General features: G+C 49.7%; 1 protein-coding gene across 1 annotated transcript; it reads right to left on the reverse strand.

The window, feature by feature from the left end:
• Positions 1–4: 4 nt before the first annotated feature.
• LOC116464352 (coiled-coil domain-containing protein 57-like) lies at positions 5–23,308 on the reverse strand (the record flags this gene model as incomplete). The annotated part of the gene is made up of 8 exons (XM_032147606.3): positions 5–142; positions 5,072–5,229; positions 13,406–13,558; positions 14,348–14,570; positions 19,623–19,754; positions 20,184–20,346; positions 22,719–22,791; positions 23,260–23,308. Coding segments are annotated over 8 exons (1,089 nt in total), but the record flags the coding sequence as incomplete, so codon positions are not given.
• Positions 23,309–25,147: the final 1,839 nt, after the last annotated feature.

Here is a 25,147-nt window from a genome sequence, read left to right on the forward strand (position 1 = left end):
CTCCCCCATGCCGGGCTATCCTGAGATGCTTCCCCAGCTCAGCCACCTGCTTCCGCAGCTCCAAAATCTCCAGGTGTACCTGGTCCACCTCACGGGGAAGCTCATGCTGGAGAGCGGCCAGCTCCAGGGGTTCCCGCAGCACCTAGGAGCCGTTTCAAAGGCAGTGTGAGGAATGAGGCAGTGGCTGGGCTGGAGCAGGCCCCTGGGGCACTGACAGGAAGCGCTGTGAGTACGGGGAAAGAACAGGGGAGCCCGGGGTCAGGGCCTCCTCCCCAGCTGGACGCAACTGCCCTCTGCCCCCAACCAGGGCCGCTGCTCCTCCTGCCCCACCCAGCTGGCCCTGGCAGCTCCCCTGTGCCCTGCTCTGGACTCCTAGGCTGGCGGGGAGAATCTGTGCATGGACTGAGGCAGAGCGCCTTGAAACCCCTTCCTGAGCCTCCTCCCAGGGAGAAACAGAGGCCTCCAGAATTGCAAGTAACTGGTAGGAGGTGTTGACTTTTCTCTTCTGCTAATCAAAGGGGGCAGAGATGGGGAGGCCAGAGGGAAGCAGGCCAGGAAGTCGGAGGGTTGAGGCTATTGAAAGGCAGGTGGATAGGCTGGGTGCGGTGGCTCACGCCTATAATCCCAGCACGTTGGGAGGCTGAGGCAGGTGGATCACGAGGTCAGGAGATCGAGACCATCCTGGCCAACATGGTGAAACCCCATCTCTACTAAAAAATACAAAAAAATTAGCCGGGCATGGCGGTGGGTGCCTGTAGTCCCAGCTACTCGGGAGGCTGAGGTAGGAGAATGGCAAGAACCCGGGAGGCGGAGCTTGCAGTGAGCCGAGATCGCGCCACTGCACTCCAGCCTGGGTGACAGAGTGAGACTCCGTCTCAAAAAAAAAAAAAAAAAAAAAAAGCTTGTATTAATTTTAATTTATTTACTTATTTTATTCAGATGGCATCTTTGTTGCCTACGCCGGTCTCAACTCCTGGGCTCAAGTGATCCTTCTGCCTCAGCCTCCCAAACTGTTGGGATTACACGTGTGAGCCACCGCATCCAGCCTATTTTTATTTTTAGAGACAGGGTCTTGCTCTGTCGCCCAGGCTGGGGCAGAGTGGCAGGATCATGGCTCACTGCAGCCTCAACCATCTGGGCTCAAGCAACCCTCCCACTGGGCTCAAGTAATCCTCAGCCTCCTGAGTAGCTGGGACTACAGACGCACCACCATGCTTGGCTAATTATTCCAGTTTTTATTACAGATGGGGTCTTGCTGTGTTGCCCAGGCTGGTTTCAAACTGCTAAGCTCAAATAATCCTCCCACCTCACCCTTCCAAAGTGTGGGGATTACAGGCATGCGCCACCGTGCCCAGCCTTGTTTAGTTTTTGTAGGGACAAGGTCTCCCTATGTTTCCCAGGCTGGTCTCAAACTCCTGGGCTCAAGTGATCTTCCTGCCTCAGACTCCCAAAGTGTTGAGATTACAGGTGTGTACCACCGTGCCCAGCCTAAAAGCTGCATTTAAGTGTTTATTTCTTGTCTGTAGCATTTGTGTGGGAAATTGGGGAAACAGCAACTGCAAAGCATCGGGGATCTGGAGCCCCTTCATGGATACATGGATCTTCAACTCCCTCGACTGGAGCCCCTCACGTGTACATGGATCTTCAATTGCCTCGACAGAAATGGAAAAGTGGGCAAGTTCCTCTCCACTGCAACAACAAAGATGCACTTCCAATCAAGGCGAGGTGTTAGGCATCAGCAGAAAATGAGAGGTATGAGGGTAAGCACATGTTAATAAGCCTCATTTAGCCATTCCACAGTGTGGACATGTTTCAAAACATCATGTCGCATACCATAGAGATGTACAATTTGTATTTGTCATTTTCTTTTTTTTTTGAGACGGAGTCTTGCTCTGTCGCCTAGGCTGGAGTGTGGTGGCACGATCTCAGCTCACTGCAACCTCCGCCTCCTGGGTTCAAGCAATTGCCCTGCCTCAGCCTCCCCAGTAGCTGGGATTACAGGCACGCACAACCACGCCCGGCTCATTTTTTGTATTTTAGTAGACACGGGGTTTCACCATGTTGGCCAAGATGGTCTCAATCTTCTGACCTGGTGATCTGCCCATCTCGGCCTCCCAAGGTGCTGGGATTACAGGCGTGAGCCACCTCGACTGGCCATATTTGCCATTTTCAATAAATCCATCAAACATTTTAGGAAGATTAAAAAAAAAAAGCATCCAATTTCTGGAGCACCACGCCCTCCCTCGGCAGATGGGAAATCTGGAATACTTTGTTTCTAGAGAGATGTTCTGCGTTAGGGAAGAAGCACAGGCTGCAGGGAAGGTGTGGTTTATGTATTTACAATGTAAGAAGACATGTGGAAGTTCCCTTGTTATGTCGCCTCACAAGGAATAAAGGCAACAGGATGAGGACAGCACGACTCAGAAGCACAAGCAACAGGAGACATGATCAACCGGACTGGATCAAAACTGGAAACATTCGGTGTCCTTCAAAGGACACCATCAGGAAAGTGAAAAGACAGGCCAGGTGCAGTAGCTCATACCTGTAATGCCAGCACTTTGGGAGGCAGAGGTGGGAAGATCACCTGAGGTGAGGAGTTCGAGACCAGCCTGGCCAACATGGTAAAACCCCATCTCTACCAAAAATACAAAAATTAGCCAGGCGTGGTGGCTCATGCCTGTAATCCCAACTACTTGGGAGGCTGAGGCAAGAGAATTGCTCGAACCCTGGAGGCGGAGGTTGCAGTCAGCTGAGATCATGCCATTGCACTCCAGCCTGGGTGACAGAGCAAGACTCTGTCTCAAAAAAAAAAAAAGAGAAAGTGAAACGACAAACCACAGAATGGGAGAAAAATGTAGCAAATCATATATCTAATAAGGGACTTGTATCTGGAATATAAAAAGAATTCTTATAACTCAAATAAAAAGACAATCCAATTAAAACTGGGTGAGGGATCTACACGGACGTTTCTCTAAAGAAGACAAATGGCTCAAATGGCTGACCAAGGCACACGTGAGACGATGCTCGACACCAGGAGTCATCAGGAAAATGCAAATCAAAACCACAGCGAGGCCCCACTTCACTCCCACCAGGATGACTAGCATCACAGGCAGAAAACAGCTAGTGTTGCTGGGGATGGGGGAATCAGAACCCTCACACAGTGCTGGTGGAGGTAAAATCGTGTGGCTGCTGGGGAAAACAGTGTGGTGGCTCCTCAAGGGTTAAACACAGAGTTTACTGTCCGGGGAAAACAGTGCCGTGGCTCCTCAGAGGGTTAAACACAGAGTTACTGTCTGGGGAAAACAGCATGGTGGCTCCTCAAAGGGTTAAACACAGGGTGACCATCTGACAGAGCAATTCCACTCCCAGGTATGTACCCAGGAGAACTGAACTGTGCATGAGTCCACACAGGAACGTTCACAGCAGCATTATGCACAATCCAAACAGCGGAAACAACCCAAATGTTGAATGCATGAACGATAAACAAAATGTGATCCATCCGTGCAATGGAATATGTCAGCCATGGGAAGGAACAACGTTCTGACACATGCAGAGCTGAGCCCTGAAAACATTCTACTCAATGAAAGAAGCCAGGCACAAAAGGACAACTACCGTAGGATTGTGTTAATATGAGGTCCCTACAGTAGACAAATTGATTGTGACGGGGGTGGAATGGTTACTAGAAGCTGGGAAGCAGGGAAGGGGTGATACTGCTGTGTGGTTATCGTACCGAGCTTCTATCTGGGGTGGGGAGAAAAGCTCTGGTAATAGTGAGAATGTTTATACATTGTGAATGTACTTTTTTTTTTTTTTTTTTGAGACGGAGTCTTGCTCTGTCGCCCAGGCTGGAGTGCAGTGGCGCGATCTCGGCTCACTGCAAGCTCTGCCTCCCGGGTTCACGCCATTCTCCTGCCTCAGCCTCTCAGAGTAGCTGAGACTGCAGGCGCCTGCCACCACGCCCGGCTAATTTTTGTGTGTGTGTGTGTATTTTTTTTAGTAGAGACGGGGTTTCACCATAGTCTCGATCTTCTGACCTCGTGATCCACCTGTCTCGGCCTCCCAAGGTGCTGGGATTACAAGCGTGAGCCACCGCGCCCAGCTGTGAATGTACTTAATGCCACTGAAAGGTACATTTAAAATGGCCATTTAATGGTAAACTTTGTTATATATTAATGAATTTTACCACAATTAAAAAAAATTTTTTTTTTTTTGAGATGGAGTCTCGCTCCTGTTGCCCAAGCTAGAGTACAATGGCACAATCTCGGCTCACTGCAACCTCCGCCTCCTGGGTTCAAGTGATTCTCCCACCTCAGCCTCCCAAGTAGCTGGGACTACAGGCACCCGCCACCATGCCTGGCTAATTTTTTGTATTTTATAGAGACGGGGTTTCACCATGTTGGCCAGGCTGGTCTCAAACTCCTGACCTCAGGTGATCCGCCCACCTCAGCCTCCCAAAGTGCTGGGATTACAGGTGTGAGCCCCCATGCCTGGCCACACAATTTTTTAAAGTAAAAACCAAAATGATGTTAGGAATCTGTAGCAGTCAAACCGAGGTAGTGACCCCAGCCCCATGGGAAACAGGGGGGGTTCGCTGAGTATGACCCAACCCCCAAAAGGCAAGGGCCCAGGAGGTTGAAAAGAACAGTGCTTGCCAAGGCTCTAGTGTCTCACATGAAGTGTGGCTCATCACCGACATGGAGCACACGCGCCCTGTTGACCAGGACCCCTCTGAGTGGGCAGGTGGCATCAGGCAGCCTGCACACACACCCCATTAACCAGGACCCCTCTGAGCGGGCACAGCCAGGGCCTGGTGTTCCGGCCGCCAGTGCTGCCTCCACTGCCTGGACCATGCTTCCCAGATTCTCATGGCATGCCTTCCACGAGCACATCTGAGATGAACCAGTTCCTAGGACCTCCCCACAGCCCCTTCCTGAGAAAAAAAACAGGCAGAGAGAGGTCAGTGGATGCCCGAGGTCACCTGGGGTCGCACCAGGCAGCCGCTCAGAGCCCACACGCCCTCCCCCAGCAGCGGTTCTCTAGGAGGATGACCCCACAAACTTGACTGCCTCACCTTCTGTCTGAGTCGTGTCACCAGCAGGTTTAGGAGCTGCACTCTGTCCCCAAGCTTCCTGAGTGCCAGTCCAGAGGATACTGGGCCAGCTTGGACAGATCCTCCTGCTTGACCAGCTTGGACAGACCCTCCGGCTTCACCAGCTTGGGCAGACCCTCCTGCAGAGAAGAGTGGCTTCTGTCAGCTCAGATCTGAGAATGAATGAAGACCTTTCTGGGGAGACACACATCTCTATCAGCTCTCCCTTTCCCGTGAGGCCATGGCACCAGCGGCTGACCCCAACGCAAAGCTGTTCTTCACTGGAGTCAGCAGATCTGGTCTACGTGAAGATTAGAGATGTTGTACAGAAAGCATAATCCTCATGTAAAGAAAGCAAGAATCCTTGCAGGAAAAAGTCTGACCTTACCATGTAATGTCTGATAGAGACCAATTGCTCCAGTCTGTCCAAGTAAAGAACTACTTCCTTGGAAATTAAGAAAAAAGATGCCACATAACACAGGGTCAAAGAAAAAAATCACAATGGACATTAACAACTATTTTGAATGGGAAGATAACAACAATACTACCTTAGAAACTTCAGGAATGAATCTAAAGCTGTCCTTCCAAGAATAATTACAGCTTTAGATAAATATTTTAGAAAAGAAGAAAGGCCAAAAACCAATGAGCTAAACATTCATCTTAAGAAATCAGAGGGCCAGGTGCAGTGGCCCATGCCTGTCATCTCATCATGCTGGGAGGCTGAGGCAGGAGGATCCCTCGATCCCAGGAATTCAAGGTTACAGTGAGCTATGATTGAGCCACTGCACTCCAGCCTGGACAACAGAGCGACACCCTATCACACACACATGCAGAAAAATAAATTTAAAAAGAATGACCAAATTAAAGCCAAACAGGGCCAGGCATGGTGGCTCACGCCTGTAATCTCAGCAATTTGCGAGGCTGAGGTGGGCAGATTGCCTGAGGTCAGGAGTGGGAGACCAACCTGGCCAATGTGGCAAAACCCTGTCTCTGCTAAAAAAAAAATACAAAAATTAGCCAGGCGTGGTGGTGCGCCCCTGTGATCCCAACTACTCAGGAGGCTGAGGCACGAGAATTGATTGAACTTGGGAGGTGGAGGTGGCAGTGAGCCAAGACTGTGCCACTACACTCCAGCCTGGGCGACAGAGTCAGACTGTGTCTCAAAAAAAAAAACAAAAACACCAAATAAAGTAGGAGGAAGAAAAGATAACGTTAGTATTAGATATTGAGGAAACAGAAAATAAATGTATAATAGAGAATCAACAAAATAAACAGTTGATTCTTTGAGAAGGCTAAAATTAACACCCAATAATACTAAGCAAGGAAAAAATAGAAGCAAATGACTAATATAATTAATGGCAAAAAGGAGTCATCACTTCAGATCCCACAGACATTTAAAAACTCATAGGATACTATAAGCAACTTTATGTCAAAAATTTGAAAATTTAGATGAAATGGACAATTTCTTAGTAAAATATAACATCAAAAATGTACAAAAAAGAAAATCCAAATGTCCTATAACTATGAAAAAAACTGAATTCACAATTTTAAACCTTTCCACAAGGAAAACTCCAGGCCCAGCTGGTTTCAAAGTTGAATTCTACCAATTATTTAAGAAAAATTAATATAAGTCTGATACAAACTTTTTTAGAAAACGGAAAAATAGAGAATACTTTCCAACATATTTATGAAGCCAGAGTAACTCTGATTCCAAAAACCTCACATGAACATTATGAGAATTGAAAATTATGGGCCAGTCTTACTCATGAACATAAATGTGATAATTCTCAATAAAAAACACTGGCAAACCAAAGCTGGGCGTGGTGGCTCACACCTGTAATCCCAGCTACACAGGAGGCCAAGGCAAGAAGATGGCTTGAGCCCAAGAGTTCAAGAACAGCCTGGTCAAAGAGCAAGACTGTGTCTCATTTAAAGAAAAAACAAAAGAAATATCAGCAAACCAAATCTGTCAAATTATAAAAAGAAGAATCTATCACTACATGTTGAATTCACCCTGGAAGTGCAAGGGTGGTTTAACCCAATGGAGACCCTGCAGTCCACCCGCATTTCCCCCGATAATCTCAGCTAATGGCCCAGCCAGAACACAAAAAGCCCCACTAGGGGAAATTCTGAACGGTGAGAAACGAAGGCTGAGCATCTAGGGGCTTCAGATCCCAGGGTGGCTGGCAGGGAGTCCCTCGTCTCCTTCCTGTACACACTGGCCTGGTGCTAGGCAGCCACAACCCAGAGCTCAGACCAAAAAAAAAAAAAAAAAAAAGGCTGAAGAGAAGCTGCTCCTGGGACCCATGGAGCAAGAAGATGGGGACGTGCAGCGGAGCCCTTGGGACCACACCTGCCCTCCTGCCAGCCCACGGTCCTGCAGCCTGCTGTAGACAAAGGCCAGCTCGGCTTCTGGGAGAGCATGTGGGGAGGGTCACAGGAGGAAGGAGGTCTGCATGAAGACCCCCGAGGAGCGGCCATGTAAAACCAGCCAGTATCAACAGAACCAGCACAGCAACCGGGCCTGGCGGGGGACACTGCCCAGGATTTAATTGGCCACTTGGTAGCTCGTGTGGGCAGAGTAAAATAGCATCATCAAGGCTCTGGAAAGTAATGGACATTCAAACCTCAGCCCACCAGAGTGGGCCAGGATGCGCAGTGTGATCCCAGAAAGGCTGACTACCTGACAAAATAAAAGACAGAATTAACATAGATTTAATAAGAACCAGAATTTCATAATGTGACACTTCAAAATGTCCATGATACAGTAAAAAATTACAGGAGGCTGCCTGTAATTCCAGTACTTTGGGAGGCCAAGGCAGGAGGATCACTTGAGCCAAGGAGTTTGAGAACAGCCTTGGCAATATAGTGAGACTCCATCTCTGATTTTTAAAAAAATTACTCGTCATATTAACAACCAAGAAAATCTCAATGTGAATGAAATAGACAACACCAAGATGACACAGACATTGGAATTATTGGATGAAGATTTTAAAGCAGCCGTCATAACAATACTCCAGCAAGTTACTGGGGAGGGTAGAGGTGAGAGAATTGCTTGAAGCCAAGAGTTTAAGATCAGCCTGGGCAACACAGTGAAACCCCATCTCTACAAAAAAAAAAAAATTAGCTAGGCATGGAGGTGGTATGTATCTATGACCCCAGCTCTGCAGGAGTCTGAGGCAGGAGGGTCACTTGAGCCCAGGAGGTCCAGGCTGCAGTGAGCCATGATAATGCCATTGCACTCCAGCCTGGGTGACAGAGCAAGACTCTGTCTCTAAAAAGGCAAACAAATACACAAACAAAAAACTCCGGGAAGCAATTTAATACACTCTAAAAACATATGGCAAAATGAAAGTTCCAGTAAAGTAAGATATAAAGAAAACTAAGGCCAAGTGTGATGGCTCATGCCTGTAATCCAAACACTCTGGGAGGCTGAGGCAGGAGGATCAGTTGAGGCCAGGAGTTCAAGACCAGCCTGGGCAACACAGTGATACTCCATCTCTACAAATATAAAAATAAATTAGCTGGGTGTGGTGGTACACACCTGTAGCCTGTAGTCCCAGTTACTGGGCAAGCTAAGGTGGGAGAGTCCCTTGAGCCCAGGGGGTCAAGGCTGCAGTGAGCTATGACCATACCACCACACTCCAGCCTGGACAACAGAGCAAGGCCCTGTCTCAAAAACAACAACCAAAACAACAACAACCAAAAAAAAAAGGAAAAAGAAAACCAAAATGGAAATTTTAGAAACAGAAACAAAAATCCCACTGAATGGGCTCCACAGCAAAATGGAAATGACAAAAGAAAGAACTGATAAACTTGAAGAACAGAGGAAAAGAAACTATCCAATTTGAACAAGAGAGAAAACAAATTGAAAAAAACAAAACAGAGCCTCAGGGACCAGCAGGACAATAACAGAAGACCAAACGTTTGTGTCCTCAGAGTCCCAAAGTAAAGAGTGTGGAGCCGAAACAATTACTTGAAAAATAATGAATGAAAACTTCTGAAATTTGGTGAAAGATATAAACTTTCAGATCAATATCAAAAAGAATAAACCAAAGAAATCTATGCCCAGATACAACATAATGAAATTTCTGAAAACTAAAGACAAAAACTCTCTTTTTTTTTTTAGATGGATTTTTGCTCTTGTTGCCCAGGCTGGAGTGCAGTGGCACGATTTCGGCTCACTGCAACCTCTACCTCCCGGGTTCAAGTGACTCTCCTGCCTCAGCCTCCCAAATAGCTGGGATCACAGGTGCCTGCCACCATGCCCAGCTAATTTTTGTATTTTTAGTAGAAACGGGGTTTCTCCACTTTGGCCAGGCTGGTCTTGAACTCCTGGCCTCAAGTGATCCACTCACCTCAGCTTCCCAAAGTGCTGGGATTGCAGGCACCCGCCACCACACCCGACTAATTTTTGCATTTTTAGTAGAGACGGGGTTTCACCATGTTGGTCAGGCTAGTCTCGACCTCCTGACCTCAAGTGATCCACCCACCTCGGCCTCCCAAAGTGCTGGGATTACAGGCGTGTGCCACCGTGCCCAGCTAATTTTTGTATTTTTAGTAGATAACGGGGTTTCGCCATGTTGGCCAGGCTGGCCTTCAACTACTGACCTCAGGTGATCCACCTGCCTTGGCCTCCCAAAGTGCTGGGATGACAGGCATGAGCCATGGCGCCCGGCCTGTCAACGTAATTTTAAAAGTTAAGTGTGAAAGAATGTCTATTATATTCATCCTTGCCATTAGTTTTCCTTCACTCCTGACGTTCCTAGTTTCCTTCCTTCCGTTGTGTCTAAAGTACCTCCTTTATCAGTTCTTTTAGATCCAGTCTGCTGCTGACAAACTTTTCCTTCATCTGAGAATGTCTTTATTCACTCTCATTCCTGAAGAATATTTTTACTGAATGTATAATTATGGGTTGACAGTTTTGTGCTTTCGGTACTTGAAAAATATTATGCCACTTCCTTCTGAGGAGACATCTGATGACAGCTGCTGCTGAGAACCCACCACCGCTCCAGTCACTGTCCCCTGTAGGCTATGCATCACTCTCTCTGTGTGCTTTCAACAGTTTTTGTCTTTAGGCCGGGCACAGTGGCTCACGCCTGTAATTACAGCACTTTGGGAGGCCAAGGCAAGGGATCACTTGAGGCCAGGAGTTCGAGACCAGCCTGGCCAACATGGTGAAACCCTGTCTCTACTAACAATACAAATGCCACCAGCTGGGCATGGTGGCACATGCCTGTAACCCTAGCTACTTCGGAGGCTGAGGCATGAGAATCACTTGAACCCAGGAGGCAGAGGTTGCAGTGAGCCGAGATTGTGCCACTGCACTCCAGCCTGGGCAACAGAGACTCTGTCTCAAAAAAAATGAAATTCATTTCAAATATAAAAGAGAGAGGTAGGTAAAAAGAAAAAGGGATGAAAAAGTTATACAATGCAAATGCTAATCAAAAAGCTGAAGTGGATTAATTAATATCAGACAAGGTAGACCTCAGAACAAAGAACGTTGCCAGGACAAAGAGGAAGATTACATAACAATATAAGGGTCAATTATCCTAAAAAAAAAAACAACACTAAATGTATACACATCTAACAACAAAGATACAAAACATATGAAACAAAAACAAAGAATCATGATTTAAAAAATAAAGATCTATATTAAAACGAATAGAAAGAAACTTCCTTAACCTCCCTCCACTACCCCCACCACAAAAAACCTTCAGCAAAAACTAAACCTAAAAAAGTGAAATGCTGAAAGTTCTTCCTCTGGGATTAGGGAGAAAGACAGCTATTATCAACATCATACTGGAGAGTTTAGCTAGGGGTGATAATGCAAGAAGGAGTAAACAATATCAGCATTGGAAAAGAAAAATAAAACCTCCCTTATTTTATTTTATTTATTTTTATTTATTTTATTTTTTTTTGAGACGGAGTCTCGCTCTGTCGCCCAGGCTGGAGTGCAGTGGCACAATCTCGGCTCACTGCAAGCTCCGCCTCTTGGGTTCACGCCATTCTCCTGCCTCAGCCTCTCCGAGTAGCTGGCACTACAGGCACCCGCCACCACACCCGGCTAATTTTTTGTATTTTTAGTAGAGACGGGGTTTCACTGTGGTCTCGATCTCCTGACCTCGTGATTCGCCCGCCTTGGCCTCCCAAAGTTTTTTTTTTTTGAGACGGAGTCTCGCTCTGTTACCTAGGCTGGAGTGTAGTGGTGCAATCTTGGCTCACTGCAACCTCCGCCTCCTAGGTTCAAGTGATTCTCCTGCCTCAGCTTCCCAAGTGGCTGGGATTACAGGTACCTGCCACCATGCCCAGCTAATTTTTTTGTATTTTTAGTAGAGACGGGGTTTCACCATGTTGGCCAGGCTGGTCTCGAACTCCTGACCTCAGGTGATCCACCCACCTTGGCCTCCCAAAGTGCTGGGATTACAGGTGTGAGCCACTGCGCCCGTCCAAAACCTCCCTTATTTGAGACAATCTGTGCCAGTGGAGTGTCCTGTCTGGCCCCTCCCTTTCTTTTCCTGCCTTAGGCCTGCAGGTGGGGACTGCCTCCCCTACACTAAGGGGGGCTGTGGCTCCAGCAGGGTGAGGGCATCTGTGTGGAAGGCAGCCAGGCTGGGCTGTCAAGCTCGGTGATGCTGGGGAGGCATCCAGGCAGGAGAGGGGCCTCCAAATAGGGGAAGGGGCCACAGCAGCAATGGGGGATTGGTTACACCAAGAGGACTCGATCAAAGTAACTGTGTTAGTGATAATGGGCAAGCCAGGTTTCTCATTGTTGGAAAAGGAAGTTAGAATAATGAAAAAGAAAGCTAGAATGCTAGAATGAACCTTTTGATGTTGGACTAACCACAATGGAATAGATTAGCCTATGAGTTTGTCTTGAAATTAAGACCTTTCACTCACTAAAGACACCAGCAAAGGAATAAAAGGCAAGCCATAGACTGGGAGAAGATATTCGCACACATATAACCAACGCTAGGCTCATATTCAGCATAAAATACCCTAAAAAATCTATGACAAAGGGCAGATGATCCAATAAACAATGGGCAAAAGACATGGCCTGGAGCTTCAAAAGGCCAATTCTATGACTGAACTCTGCCCCCAAATTTACAGGTTGAAGCTCTAACCCCGAACATGATTGTATTTGGAGACAGGGCCTTCGAGGAGGCAGTTAAGGTTGCATGAGGTCCTAAGGCTGGGGCCCTGGACTGTTGTCTTTATAAGAAGCGGAAGAGTCAGGCACGGTGGCTGACGCCTGTCATCCCAGCACTTTGGGAGGCTGAGGTAGGCAGATCACGAGGTCAGGAGTTCGAGACCAGCCTGACCAACATGGCGAAACCTCATCTCTACTAAAAATACAAAAATTAGCCGGGCGTGGTGGCATGCACCTGTAATCCCAGCTACTCAGGAGGCTGAGGCAGGAGAATCGCTTGAACTTGGTAGGCGGAGGCTGCAGTGAGCCGAAATCATGCCATTGCACTCCACCCTGGGCAACAGAGCAAGACTCCGTCCCCCCCAAAAAAAAAAAAAAGAAGAGGAAGAGACACCAGGAGTGAGCACGCAGAGGGGGAGGAGCCACGTGAGCACGCAGGGGAGAGGCCACGTGAGCACGCAGGGGGAGAGTCCACATGAGCATGCAGGGGGGGAGCCACGTGAGTCCGCACGGGGGGAGGAGCCACGTAAGCACGCAGGGGAGAGGGCGCTGTCTGCAAGCCACAGAGAGGCCTCAGGAGGAACCCACCCTGCCGGCAGCCTGATCTCTGACATCCAGACTCCAGAAGTGAGAAAATAAAAACCCGTTGTGTAAGCCACCCAGGCTGTGGTGTTGAGTTATGGCAGCCCTAGCCAATCATACACCAGTGCACACAGGAAGAGATGTTCAATCCCACGAATCTCACGAATTTGCAAATTAAACCAAAATAGGATGTGCTATGTGTCCACTAGAGGGAACAGAAGGAGCCACTGACCACGTAAGTGTTGGCGCGCATGCAGCACCACGGCTACCTCGCACACTGTGGATGGATGCTTTGGAGAAGAATCTGGCATTATCAAGTGAAACATAGTGAAGGTCTGAAGACGCCAGACAGAAGCACAGGTGCCACAGAATTCCATTCACACCAAAATAGGGAACGCTAACTGCAGTGAGGAGTCAGGGCACGTGGGCTCTGGAGGGAGCACAAGGGGCCGCTGGGCCGGATGACGCCGCCCCAACGTCTGCAATAGCCTCGAGCTGTATATTTGCTATGAGCGGACTTTCTGCAGGGATCAGATTTCAGTTTATAAAGGGACAGCAAGTAGCCCAGTGAGACGCGTACTCACCAGTTGTCTCTGTCGAGGTGCGGACGCTGGGCTGAGACTCAGCATGAGGTGAGGACATCTTTAAAGGATCCAACGTATCTTCTCGATGCTTTTCCAGAGTTTTAAACTTATGCTTTAGAGTTCTTATTTCTGCTTCAAGGGCCAGAACATAATCCGCCAAAAAAAAAAAAAACCCAGTGAATATAACGCATACACAGCATCCTTTCGCACTTCCCTCCTGTGAGCACCAGCTCAGGGAGCCGATGCCAGCTCATGCCCGCCAGCTTCACTGTCCCTGTCCTCCTCACACTACAGCTTCACAGTAGTTTCCACACTCTCTGTGTGTGTCAGACTGAAAGACCTTCCCTCTCCTCACTGGCCAGAGTGTGCCAGCCAGAGACCAGCACAGTCTCCATGCTCTCCAGGAAGGGCTCAGCGATCAGGAGCAAATGCTCCACCTGCTGCCAGCCCACGTGCCTCTGTGCAGAGGGGCCAAGTCCCATCTCAAGAACGGAAGCTCTGCATCCATCCCGGCATCTGCCCACCCACAGCCACTCGTGGGGTCCCCGGGGGTCGGGAGACCCTCATCAGCTCTGCCACAGACGCTCCTCTGGAGGAAAGGCCTGCGGTCCCTCAGCCCCTGCTACCAACCCACTCTGGGACAGCGCGACAGCAAGCCAGCCCTGGTCCAGGTCTAAAACAGGTTTTTAAGTGTGTCAAGCAGGTACCCTCATTTTTTCCTTCCACTTTACAAATATAAAAGCTTTTTGGTATAAAACTTAAGATCCCTTCTCTTGGAGAAAAAGCAGTTTCCATACTTTGAGTTTATTACAGGGGATGTTAACTTACAGGACTCTGAAATGAAGCCTCCTTGAAGCCAGTCGAGACCCATGCTCCCGTCTGTCCTCCTCCCTCCCTCTCCCGCTTCCCCTCCCGCTCTGTCCCTTTCTCCCCCTTACCCACCAGGAGTGGCGGCATCACCCCCAGCCTCTGGGTCAGGCTGGTTTGCATCTGTGCTCTCTGCTGCTGTCTGGACAGGAGGAGGAATCTGATGGCTTAGAGCCTCCATTTCTTTCCTCATCTGGGCAATTGCGTTTCGCAAGCTCATGTTCTGCTCTCGGAGCCGCTGGATCTCACTGGATGGAAAGTCTTTACTTATTTCTTCTTCATGCTGCCTGAGAAGCATCTGTCAAACACAAGGAAAAATGGCTACAAAAAGATGAATGGTTCCCCAGCTCGTCCTGACAGGCTGCGCCTCTGCCCTCCCTGCGCCCCTCTCGGGCCAGTCCCCCGCTTCGGCTTGGGCTGTGGTCCCTCCCCATCCCCAGGCTGTGATGCCCCTCCTTTCTGACCTGACAGAAGTGCAAATACGACACTCAAATTCCTGAAGCCTTCCATATTGTTGAGATCCCTAGAGTGTCAAATCCACAGAGGCAGAAAGTGGAATGGGGGTGCTGGGGCTGTGGGTGGGGAGGGGGAGCCAGTGTTTCTTAGGGACAGAGCTTCAGTTTGGGAAGATGAGAACGTTCTGGAGAAGGTGGTGTGATGGCTGCACCTCCGTGTGAATGCGCTTCATGCTGCTGAACTGTGTGCACCAAAAAATAGTTAAAGCAGCCAGTTTTGCGTTATGTATATACTTTAGTACAATCAAACATCCACTGAATAGGATGAAGAGCAGGTTCAGAGCGTGCAGAAGAAAAGGTAGTGAATATAAACACCTGGCAACAGAAAATACCCAAACTGAAGCTCAGAAGGAAAGCGGCCAAAGAAGAAAAAACAAGCAGAGCTCTGGAGACCAGGAACAAGGTGCACAAGGAACCAGGAGCCCAGACGAACGCGAAGGCAGGAGGCGCGTCTACAACAAGGCCAGACATGTTACAAATGCGCTGAAAGCCACACATCACAGATGACGAAGCAAATGTGCTGAAAGCCGACATCACAGATGACGAAGCTCAGTGAACCCTAAGCAGAATAAACAGAAAGAAAATCATACCAAAGAGCACTGCAAAATCAAACTGCTGAAAAATCAGCGACAAAATGGAAACTCTAAAAGCAACCAGAGAAAAGAGACCTGTTACCCTAGGGTCAAAGGGCAGGCACAGGGATGATAGACCCCGCAAGGAGCCACCAAGGCGGGAGGACAACGAGGCGAGGTGGCTCTGGTGCAGGAGGAAAGACAGGCCCCGCCCACCCAGTTCCTAGGGTGAGGGAGTGTCCTTCTCTAACCAAAGGTGAGCGGCACTTCTGCCTCTGACCAGGAGGGACTCACCGCTATGAGTCTTTCCCTCCAGCTGTGAACAACTAGAACGCCAGACACATTAGAGGAAACACCTGCTTCCAGACGCCAGCACAGACCCCAGATACTGGAGAGGGAAACAAAGTCCCAGGGTCTGGCCCAGCTCAACCTTGAGTCCAGCCAAGATGTGTGCAAAAGGCACACCTTCCTCTCCTGTGGAGCCACCCTGAGGGACACAGAGCCTGCTCCCTACTCTGCACTCCGTGAATATAAACCTGAAGCAAGACCTGCACCCCTTCCTGGGATGCTCTGACTCCCCGGCCCACTGGCTCCTCCATGCTCACCAGCAAGGCCAGCTGGCCTGGGCTCCCAGGAGGAGAGCTTCACACACTGTGCTTAGCGGTGGAGATGATGCGAACAGAACGTGAACCTCAACTGGCAGTTTAGAAACAGAGACAGGAAACTGCCCACCGCAGTGCCGTGATCACACTGGCAAACAACATGAAGGACCACTGGTAAGAAAATCGCTAGGTGCGTTATGGTGTGGCCACTTGATAAAATATGCAGCCACTTAGATTCTATTTGTGAAGAATTGTAATGACATGGGAAAATAGTTACGGTAGAACCAAAATGAAGAAAGAATTCTCCTGGAGAAACAGTCGCATGAGGGGCAGGCCCTTGAAGGCCGTGCTCCACCTGGCCAGTTACAGATTGGGATACCGAGTGCTCGGAGGCTTACCAGGCTCTGTCCTAGGATGCGCTGAGGGTGCTGGCTGCATGGCCTCACTGGCTGAGCATGCCCATCACAGCGGCAAGCAAGGCTCAGAGGGCTCGGCAGTGTGAAAGGAAAATACCACTAAGCTAAAGGGAAAAGTCAAGCTGGGAACTGCTCAGGGCAAACCTCCCTCCCATTCTATTCAAAGTCACCCTTTGCTCACTGAGATGAATGCATATCTCACTGCCTCCTTTCGAGAGGCTCAAGAGGCTCATCAGAAACTCAATGCAACCATCTGTCTCTTACCTACCTATGACCTGGAAGCCTCCTCCCCACTTCGAGTTGTCCCGCCTCTCCAGAAGGAATCACTGTTCATTTTACATATGTCAATTGATGTCTCATGTCTCCCTACAATGTATAAAACCAAGCTGTGCTCTGACCACCTCAGAACATGTCGTCAGGACCTCCTGAGGCTATGTCACGGGTACGCATCCTCAACCTTGGCAAAATAAACCGTCTAAATTAACTGAGACCTGTCTGAGATTTTCTGGGTTTACATTTTGGTAACCACAGGGAGATTCTGAGTAGAGATGCCTCTGACCTTTGACAAAACTCCTATCGGTACTTGGTACTGGAACGAGCTAACTTTATGGCTCAAACCAAAAGGACAATTTGCCAAGGTCTGGGAGCACCCCCTCCAGAGAATCCCGGATCTCCCCAAATTTGGTCAAGATCTAAAGTTTATTTTGCTGTACAATGTTGGCAGAAGAGCTGAGGCAGGGCTTGCTTGTCTGAAATAATGTAAGAGAGTCTTGGAACATGTCCTGGGTCCAGGGTCTAAAACCCCTCATGACCTTTGGAACACCAAGCTCTGTGCCAACGGGTGGAAGACTGCCCTGCTGCACTACAATCTAAGCCCAGGGCATAAAACCCCTTGTGGCTTGGAAAGAACCCAGGGCTCAGGGCATAAAACCCCTTGTAGCCTCTGGAATTGTGTCCAGCCTTGCTGGCCCCTTGCTCTCCCAAGATCATAAATTGATTTTATCTTGAATTAGAAGAACCTGTTCTCCCTTATGTCAAGTAGCAGAGCATATGCGAAACCGTCACAGCTATGCTTGATGCACCGCTACTTTTCTACCCCTACGTCCTCATGCCCTCACAGCCGCACGTCCTCACTACCTGCTTCTTTACTTGATTACCAATAAACAGTGTGGGCTCCCAGAGCTCAGAGCCTTCGCAGCCTCCATACACTAGCATTGGCCCCCTGGACCCACCCTATGTACTCTTGTCTCATTCCTTTGACTCTGCTGGACTTCGTAGCCCCCACGACCTGGTGTTGGGTCTGATCACCCCAACAGTACAACTCCCTTTTTTTGGAGTTTTACTTGCTTCCAACAAGGAAGGCAAGTTTCTCCTGCTTCATGATGATGGAAGGCAGGTAACTCCTTTATGGAGTTTGCACTCACTTCCAACAGAGAAGATGAAGGTTTTTTTTTTTCCTGCTTCTAGGATGGCAGAGAGCAGTCTTTGGCCTGAGACCTATCCCTAGGTAAGTAACTGAATTGGCATTTGTCTTGGCTAAAGTTAAGATTAGCAACCAGGCCAGGCATGGTGGCTCATGCCTGTAATCCCAGCACTTTGGGAGGCCGAGGTGGGCGGACCACCTGAGGTTGGGAGTTCAAGACCAGCCTGACCAACATGGAGAAACCCCATCTCTACTAAAAATACAAAATTCGCCAGGCATGGTGGCTCACGCCTGTAATCTGAGCACTTTGGGAGGCCTAGGCAGGCGAATCACCTGGGTCAGGAGTTCGAGATCAGCCTAACATGCAGAAACCCCGTCTCTACTAAAAATACAAAAAATTAGCCAGGCATGGTGGTGCATGCCTGTAATCCCAGCTACTCGGGAGGCTGAGGCAGGAGAATCCCTTGAACCCGGGAGGCGGAGGGTGTGGTGAGCAGAGATCACACCACTGCACTCCAGCTTGGGCAACAAGAGCAAAACTCAGTCTCAAAAAACAAAAAAAAAAAAAAAAATTAGGCCAGGTGTGGTGGCTATGCCTGTAATCCCAGCTACTTGGGAGGCTGAGGCAGGAGAATCACTTGAACCCAGGAGGCGGGCAGTGGGGGAAGCGGGGCGGGGGGCGGTGAGCCAAGATCGTGCCATTGCACTCCAGCCTGGGCGACAAGAGCGAAACTCTATCTAAACAAAAACAACTCCAAAAATTAGCCAGGCATGGTGATGCACACCTGTGGTCCCAGCTGTCGAGCAGCTGAGACAGGAGGATTGCTTGAGCCTGGGGGTAGGAGGAGATTGCAGTGAGCTGAGATTGCACCATTGCACTTCAGCCTGGGCAACGAAGTGAGAACCTGTCTCAAAATTAAAAAGTAAAAACTACATGAATGAAGGATGAGCTAGGAACATTCTTCATACCAGTTAGGATCTGAGTCCTAAGTACACTCGGCTGCCTTCAGCCAAGCCTCAGGCAGAGAAGCAAATTGAATGGGAGAGAATGCGCACCAGCGGTGCTTCCTGCGGGGAGGTGGGACCAGCAGGGGCAGGGACTCTTGGGTGGTCTTGTTCGGGTGGGGATGCTCGGGCACACTAACATGTCGGCTGCACTGACCTGTGCACTCCAGGCCTGCGCGTTCTACTGCGTGTACAACACCCCACAGAAAAAAGCCATCTGCAGGCCTAGGGCAGTCCTCCTGTGCTGGGCCCTCTGTGCTCTCCCCCAGCCTCCTACAGCCCTGCACCTGGCTCCCCTCTGCCTGTGGACCCAGCTCTGCTCTGATGAGCTGTGACAGCTCAGGCAAGCTTCTCAGTGTGCCCATGTCTCAGTGGACATGGTGCCAACCTCCAAGATGAAATGAGTGGAGGGACGTCAAGGCCTAAGGGCAAACCCTGGCAGAGGATGAGTACTTAACTATCGGCTACTAACGTCACTGCTCAACAAAATCAGGAGCGGTGATGACAGATTCCTAGCATAAAATGACCTGCTGTGACAGTCCTGAGGCAATACCATAAGAACAAACTCACATGAACGTCTGATAGTTATATGTGGATTTGGGACTTTCAAAACTTTTGAAAATGAAAGATACAAAGAAGCCTGAGTTCACCTTAACTCTCTAAAGCTTCTGACTCACCTTTGTTTGGGCAACAGGTCATTTAAAAAGAACACAACTGAAAGACTTAACTCCAGTCTTCGTAGGATTTGAGGATCCGGTCCTATTTTCCCACTGCTGCTGTTGAGCAAAGTTTCAAAGAGCAGGCTGGGCACTCTCACCTGTGCCCCTGGTCCGGGGAGCCCATGTATCCTCAGGGCCTGCATGGCCTGGTCTCGTTCCAGGGTCACAGCCTTCAGCACCACCTCCTGCTCCCGTAGCGCCTGCTCTCTCTCCTGCAGCTTGGCAGCAACCTCGGAAAAATGCTGGGACTCAGTCCCTGTGTGGATGACGGGGCAGCTCCCATGCCTGCTGAGGCTCCAATGGCACACATAGGTGGGAGATGCTCAGAGCACCAGGCTCCCCACTGTGGCCAGGCCGCCAAACCCTTCCTGCCCATGCACACCCCAGGCTGCCCTTGCAGGCCAGCTGGGATCATGCAGCGCTACTCAAACCACGCGGCTGGTCAGCTACAGAAACAGCTTATGCAAGAAAGTCAAGGCGGGTGGACAGGCGGGGCGCATTTTTATTACTCTAATTTTTGTTGCTACACAGCAAACTGCTCAGTGAGGTTTAGTGTTTTCAAATTTAAAGAACCATTTGGTGAGAACCAGACCCGTCCTGCCCAGCCCCACCTCTGCAGAGATGCCGAGAAGGCCCCAGGCCCTGGTGGCCGCACACACCTGACTTTTTGCCGTGGTCAGACCCTGAATCAGGGCCTCTGACTTTTGGATCTGGTCCCTTTCAATGTCGTCACAGCGGCGCTGCCAGTCCAGGCCCAGCTGCACCTGATCACGCTCCAGGCTCCGCTCCCTTTCCACCGCCAGGGACAGCTGTTGCTTGTACCTAAGGACACGTCCAACCGCCCAGCATTAATGCTTCCTGAGGTCCCTTCCACAGGAAAAGTGGAGGCGCAACGGGAAAGGCAGGGCTGCCGCTGTCCCTCCTGCTCTCGCGTGGCCTGTGCTGGGCTGACATGCTCCCGAGCTCCTGTGGATGGGCACACGGAGATGCCCAATACAAAGACGAGCAGGCGCCAAGGATGCCCAGATGCTGGAGAAAACCCAACACCGTGGATGAGGGTGATGCGCACAAAAACGGAAGAACCAGCATGCAGGAAGAGAGGGAGGAAAGCAACAACCTTAAAAGATCATAAACGCGGTTATGCACAAAGGAACGGAGCTATGAAAGCAAACAAGCAGAGCAGGGTGGACCCAGCCACACGGCAGGCAGGGCTGGGAGAGTCCCCGGAGCAAGTGCAGAGCAGGATGGACCCAGCCACGGGGCGGGCAGAGCTGGGAGAGCCCCCGGAGCAAGTGCAGAGCAGGGTGGACCCAGCCACAGGGCGGGCAGGGCTGGGAGAGCCCCCGGAGCAAGTGCAGAGAAGGGTGGACCCAGCCACGGGGCGAGCAGGGCTGGGAGAGCCCCCTGAGTGAGTGCAAAGGGACAGAGGGGTGGGAACGCAGGAACCCGGGGGCTTCCTCCAGAAAACCAGAGTCTTAGATCAGAATGGAGGGAGGAAGCCACCCAGGATGTAAAGGGGCAGGTCCACCAGGACAGAGCAGACACCAGCCTTCACAGAGCTCTAGAGACCCCACACGCACACAGTAAGGGGAAACGTTACAGTATGAAGGACGAAAGAAAAGTCTACAGGGAAAAAAGAACAAGAATTGGACTGGGACTAGGCTTTACACCAGCAACTCTGGGACAGAAGGCCATGGGGCCACACACTGGGGGCAGAATTCCAGGCTGTGGGTGATCCTGTGACAGGGGAGAGGTCCCTCCTGTCCCAGGCAGTGACAGAGATGGTGGCATGGCTCTGCGTGAGACTGGAGACTCTCCTGCTGGCCTCATTGCACCGGTGAACTTCAGGGAGTTTGAATGATAGCAATTGAGCCACCGTGTTGTGAGAGGGTCCCTGGAGGGGCTGCGTGGCCAGGACTAAGGACGCCTCTAGGGTGCAGAGTGACCCTGGCTGTCACCCAGCGAGGGAATGGAGGCCTCGGCCCCACAGCTGCAGGGACTGAATTCTGCCAACAGCTGGGTGAGTCTGGAAGGGGCCCTGGGCCTCCAAGGAGAGGCAGGCCTGGCCATCACTGATTCCAGCCTAGAGAGACCCTGAGCCGGGAACGGCTGAGCCCTGCCCAGGCCCTGGCCCCAGAACCTGAGATAACAAATGGGTGTTTAAAGCAGCTAAGCTGCTAAGTTTGTGGTAGTTTATACACAATGTGTTCTTGTTTTGTTTAATTATTTTTAGGTTTTTTTGGATACAGAGTCTTGCTCTGTCACCCAGGCTGGAGTGCAGTGGCGTGATGTTGGCTCAGTACAGCCTCCACCTCCTGGGCTCAAGTGGTCCTCCTACCTCAGCCTCTCAAGTAGCTGGGACTACAGGTGCATACCACCACGCCTGGCTAATTTTTGTATCCATTATAGAAACAGAGTTTTGCCATGTTGCCCTGGCTGGTCTCAAACTCCTGGGCTCAAGCCACCTGCCAGCCTTGGCCTCCCAAAGTGCTGGGGTTACATGTATGAACCACCACACCTGGACACCTGGCCACCTGCCTCACCCCTGATACTGGAAACAGGCACCACCAAACGCCCGGCTAATTTTTTGTATTTTATACAGTGGGTTTCACCGTAGCACCTCGTGATCCACCCACCTTGGCCTCCCAAAGTGCTGGGATTACAGGTGTGAGCCACCGTGCCTGGCCTTTTTATTTTATTTTTTGAGACAGAGTCTCTCTCTGTTGCCCAGGCTGGAGTGCAGTGGCGCAATCTCGGCTGACTGCAAGCTCCGCCTCCCAGGTTCACGCCATTCTCCTGCCTCAGCCTCCCGAGTAGCTGGGACTACAGGCACCCACCACCACGCCCAGGTAATTTTTTTGTATTTTTAGTAGAGACGGGGTTTCGCCATGTTAGCCAGGATGGTCTCGATCTCCTGACCTCGTTATCTGCCCACCTTGGCCTCCCAAAGTGCTGGGATTACAGTTGTAAGCCACTGTGCCCGGCCCCACAGATACATTTTTAAATCCCTGTAACTGCAAAAATAAATCTTTAACACGACACAGCAGCTGTCACCATGCCTATCTTCCCACCTTAAACAACTGGGACACTGGGCAGAAAATGGGGCACGGCTTTCACAGAGTGAACGATGAACACACGAGTGGTGCGGGGCTGAGGCCCCTCAGAGAAGGTCCTCGCGAGATGGACCCACTCACCGCCCGGCTTCTCTCCACAGGCCCTTCTGGATCCCCGCAGGGATGGCGAACCACGCAGAGCACGGTGGTCTTGCTGTGAGGAGGAGATGAAGGTTGGAGTTTGGAGAACACCTGCCTCACGATTTTAAAAATCTCAAAGGGTCAAAGGCCATGTAAAACTTTTTTTTTTTTTTTTTTTTTTTTTAGACGGATTCCGTGCAGTGGCGCAGTCTCGGCTCACTGCAAGCTCCGCCTCCCGGGTTCACGCCATTCTCCTGCCTCAGCCTCTCTGAGTAGCTGGGACTACAGGCGCCCGCCACCACGCCCGGCTAATTTCTTTTTTTGTATTTTTAGTAGAGACGGGGTTTCACTGTGGTCTCGATCTCCTGACCTCGTGATCCGCCCACCTCGGCCTCCCAAAGTGCTGGGATTACAAGCGTGAGCCACCGCGCCCGGCCTGCCATGTAAATACTTAACTGCAGCCAAACAAAAAACAACACAGCCAAATCCAGACACTCGCCAACATCATATTCACCATGTCTGACATCCAGTGAAAACTTACCAAATGGGCAAGGAAGTAGAAAAAAATGTAGCTCTCTCCAGCAGAAAAATCAGCCAATAGAAACAGACTCAGAAATAAAGATAGGATGGAATTAGCAGATAAATACATTTAAGCAGCTATTACAAATAAGTTCAGAGATTTAAAGGCAACCGTGCACAGAATGAGAGAAATTAAACGTATAAAAAAGTCTAAATATTGCAATATGTGCTGTTTTCTTTCAGTGAATGGAAGAGTTTAACGAAGAAGGAACATTGGAATCAAGAGTTGACAACGTAAGCCAGGCGGGGTGGCTCACGCCTGTCATCCCAGCACTTTGGGAGGCCAAGGTAGGTGGATCACCTGAAGTCAGGAGTTCAAGACCAGCCTGGCCAACATGGAGAAACCCCGTCTCTACTAAAAATACAAAAATTAGCCAGGCGTGGTGGCGCATGCCTATAATCCCAGCTACTCTAGAGGCTGACACAGGAGAACTGCTTGTACCCAGGAGGTGGAGGTTGTAGTGAGCTGAGATTGCGCCATTGCACTCCAGCCTGTGTGACAGAGTGAGACTCCATCTCCAAAAAAACAGAAAAAAAGTTGAGAACGTTATCACAACATGTTTCTTTTCTTCTGCGTTAGTTCGTATTATGAGGGTTTTCTACATACACAAGTAATAGGTAAATCTAAGTGTGCTTTCTTGAAGATATATTACATGATGTTTTATTTCAGTCAATGGAAGTATTTAACAAAAAAAAAGAATGCTGGAAGGAAGAGCTAAGAACATTATTACAACATGTTTCTTTCAGCATTGGTACTTTTCCTTTTTTTTTTTTTTTGAGACCGAGTCTCACTCTGTTGCCCAGGCTGAAGTGCAGTAGCACCATCTCGGCTCACTGCAGCCTCCGCCTCCTGGGTTCAAGTGATTCTCCTGCCTCAGCCCCCTGAGTAGCTGGGATTACAGGCGCATGACACCACACCTGGATAATTTTTGTATTTTTAATAGAGATGGGGTTTTACCATGTTGTCCAGGCTGGTCTCAAACTCCTGACCTCAGGTGATCTGCCAGCCTTGGCCTCCCAAAGTGCTGGGATTATAGACGTGAGCCACCGCGCCCGGCCCACCAAACATTTATTTATTTATATTTTATTTTTTATTTGTTTATTCATTTTTTTGAGACAGAGTCTCACTCTGCTGCCCAGGCTGGAATGCAGTGGCACGATCTGGGCTCACCACAAGCTCCGCCTCCTGGGTTCAAATGATTCTCCTACCTCAGCCTCTGGAGTATCTGGGACTACAGGTGTGAGCCACCATGCCCGGCTAATTTTTGTATTTTTAGTAGAGACGGGGTTTTACCATGTTGGCCAGGCTGGTCTCGAACTCCTGACCTCAAGTGATCTGCACACCTTAGCTTTCCAAAGTGCTGGGATTACAGGCGTGAGCCACCGCACCTGGCCCACCAAACACTTTTAAACCATCAGAACTCACTATCATAAGAACAGCATGGGGGAAACCGCCCCCATGAGCCAATCACCTCCCATCAGGGCCCTCCCTTGACACATGGGGATTACAATTTGAGATTAGATTTGGGGGGGGACATAGAGCCAAACGATATCACACAGCATACACATTCATCAAAATTCATCGAGTGTAGAGTTAAAATGGATGAGTTTTAGCATATGTATTCTGTAATAAAGTTGACTTGAATGTGTATGGGAAATAGGATGCTATCTTTGTTCAAGGAAGTGTTCACCCCAACGAGGAGATTCTTTGTTTTTGTTTTCCTTTTTGCAGAGATGGGGTCTCACTATGTTAACCAGGCTTGGTCTCCAACTCCTGGGTTCTAGCAATCCTCCTGCTTCTGTCTCCCTAAGTGCTGGGATTATAGGTGTGAGACACCACGCCTGGCAAG

Source organism: Hylobates moloch, unplaced genomic scaffold, assembly GCF_009828535.3.
Source record: "Hylobates moloch isolate HMO894 unplaced genomic scaffold, HMol_V3 SCAFFOLD_478, whole genome shotgun sequence".
In the NCBI taxonomy this organism is placed as follows: domain Eukaryota; kingdom Metazoa; phylum Chordata; class Mammalia; order Primates; family Hylobatidae; genus Hylobates; species Hylobates moloch.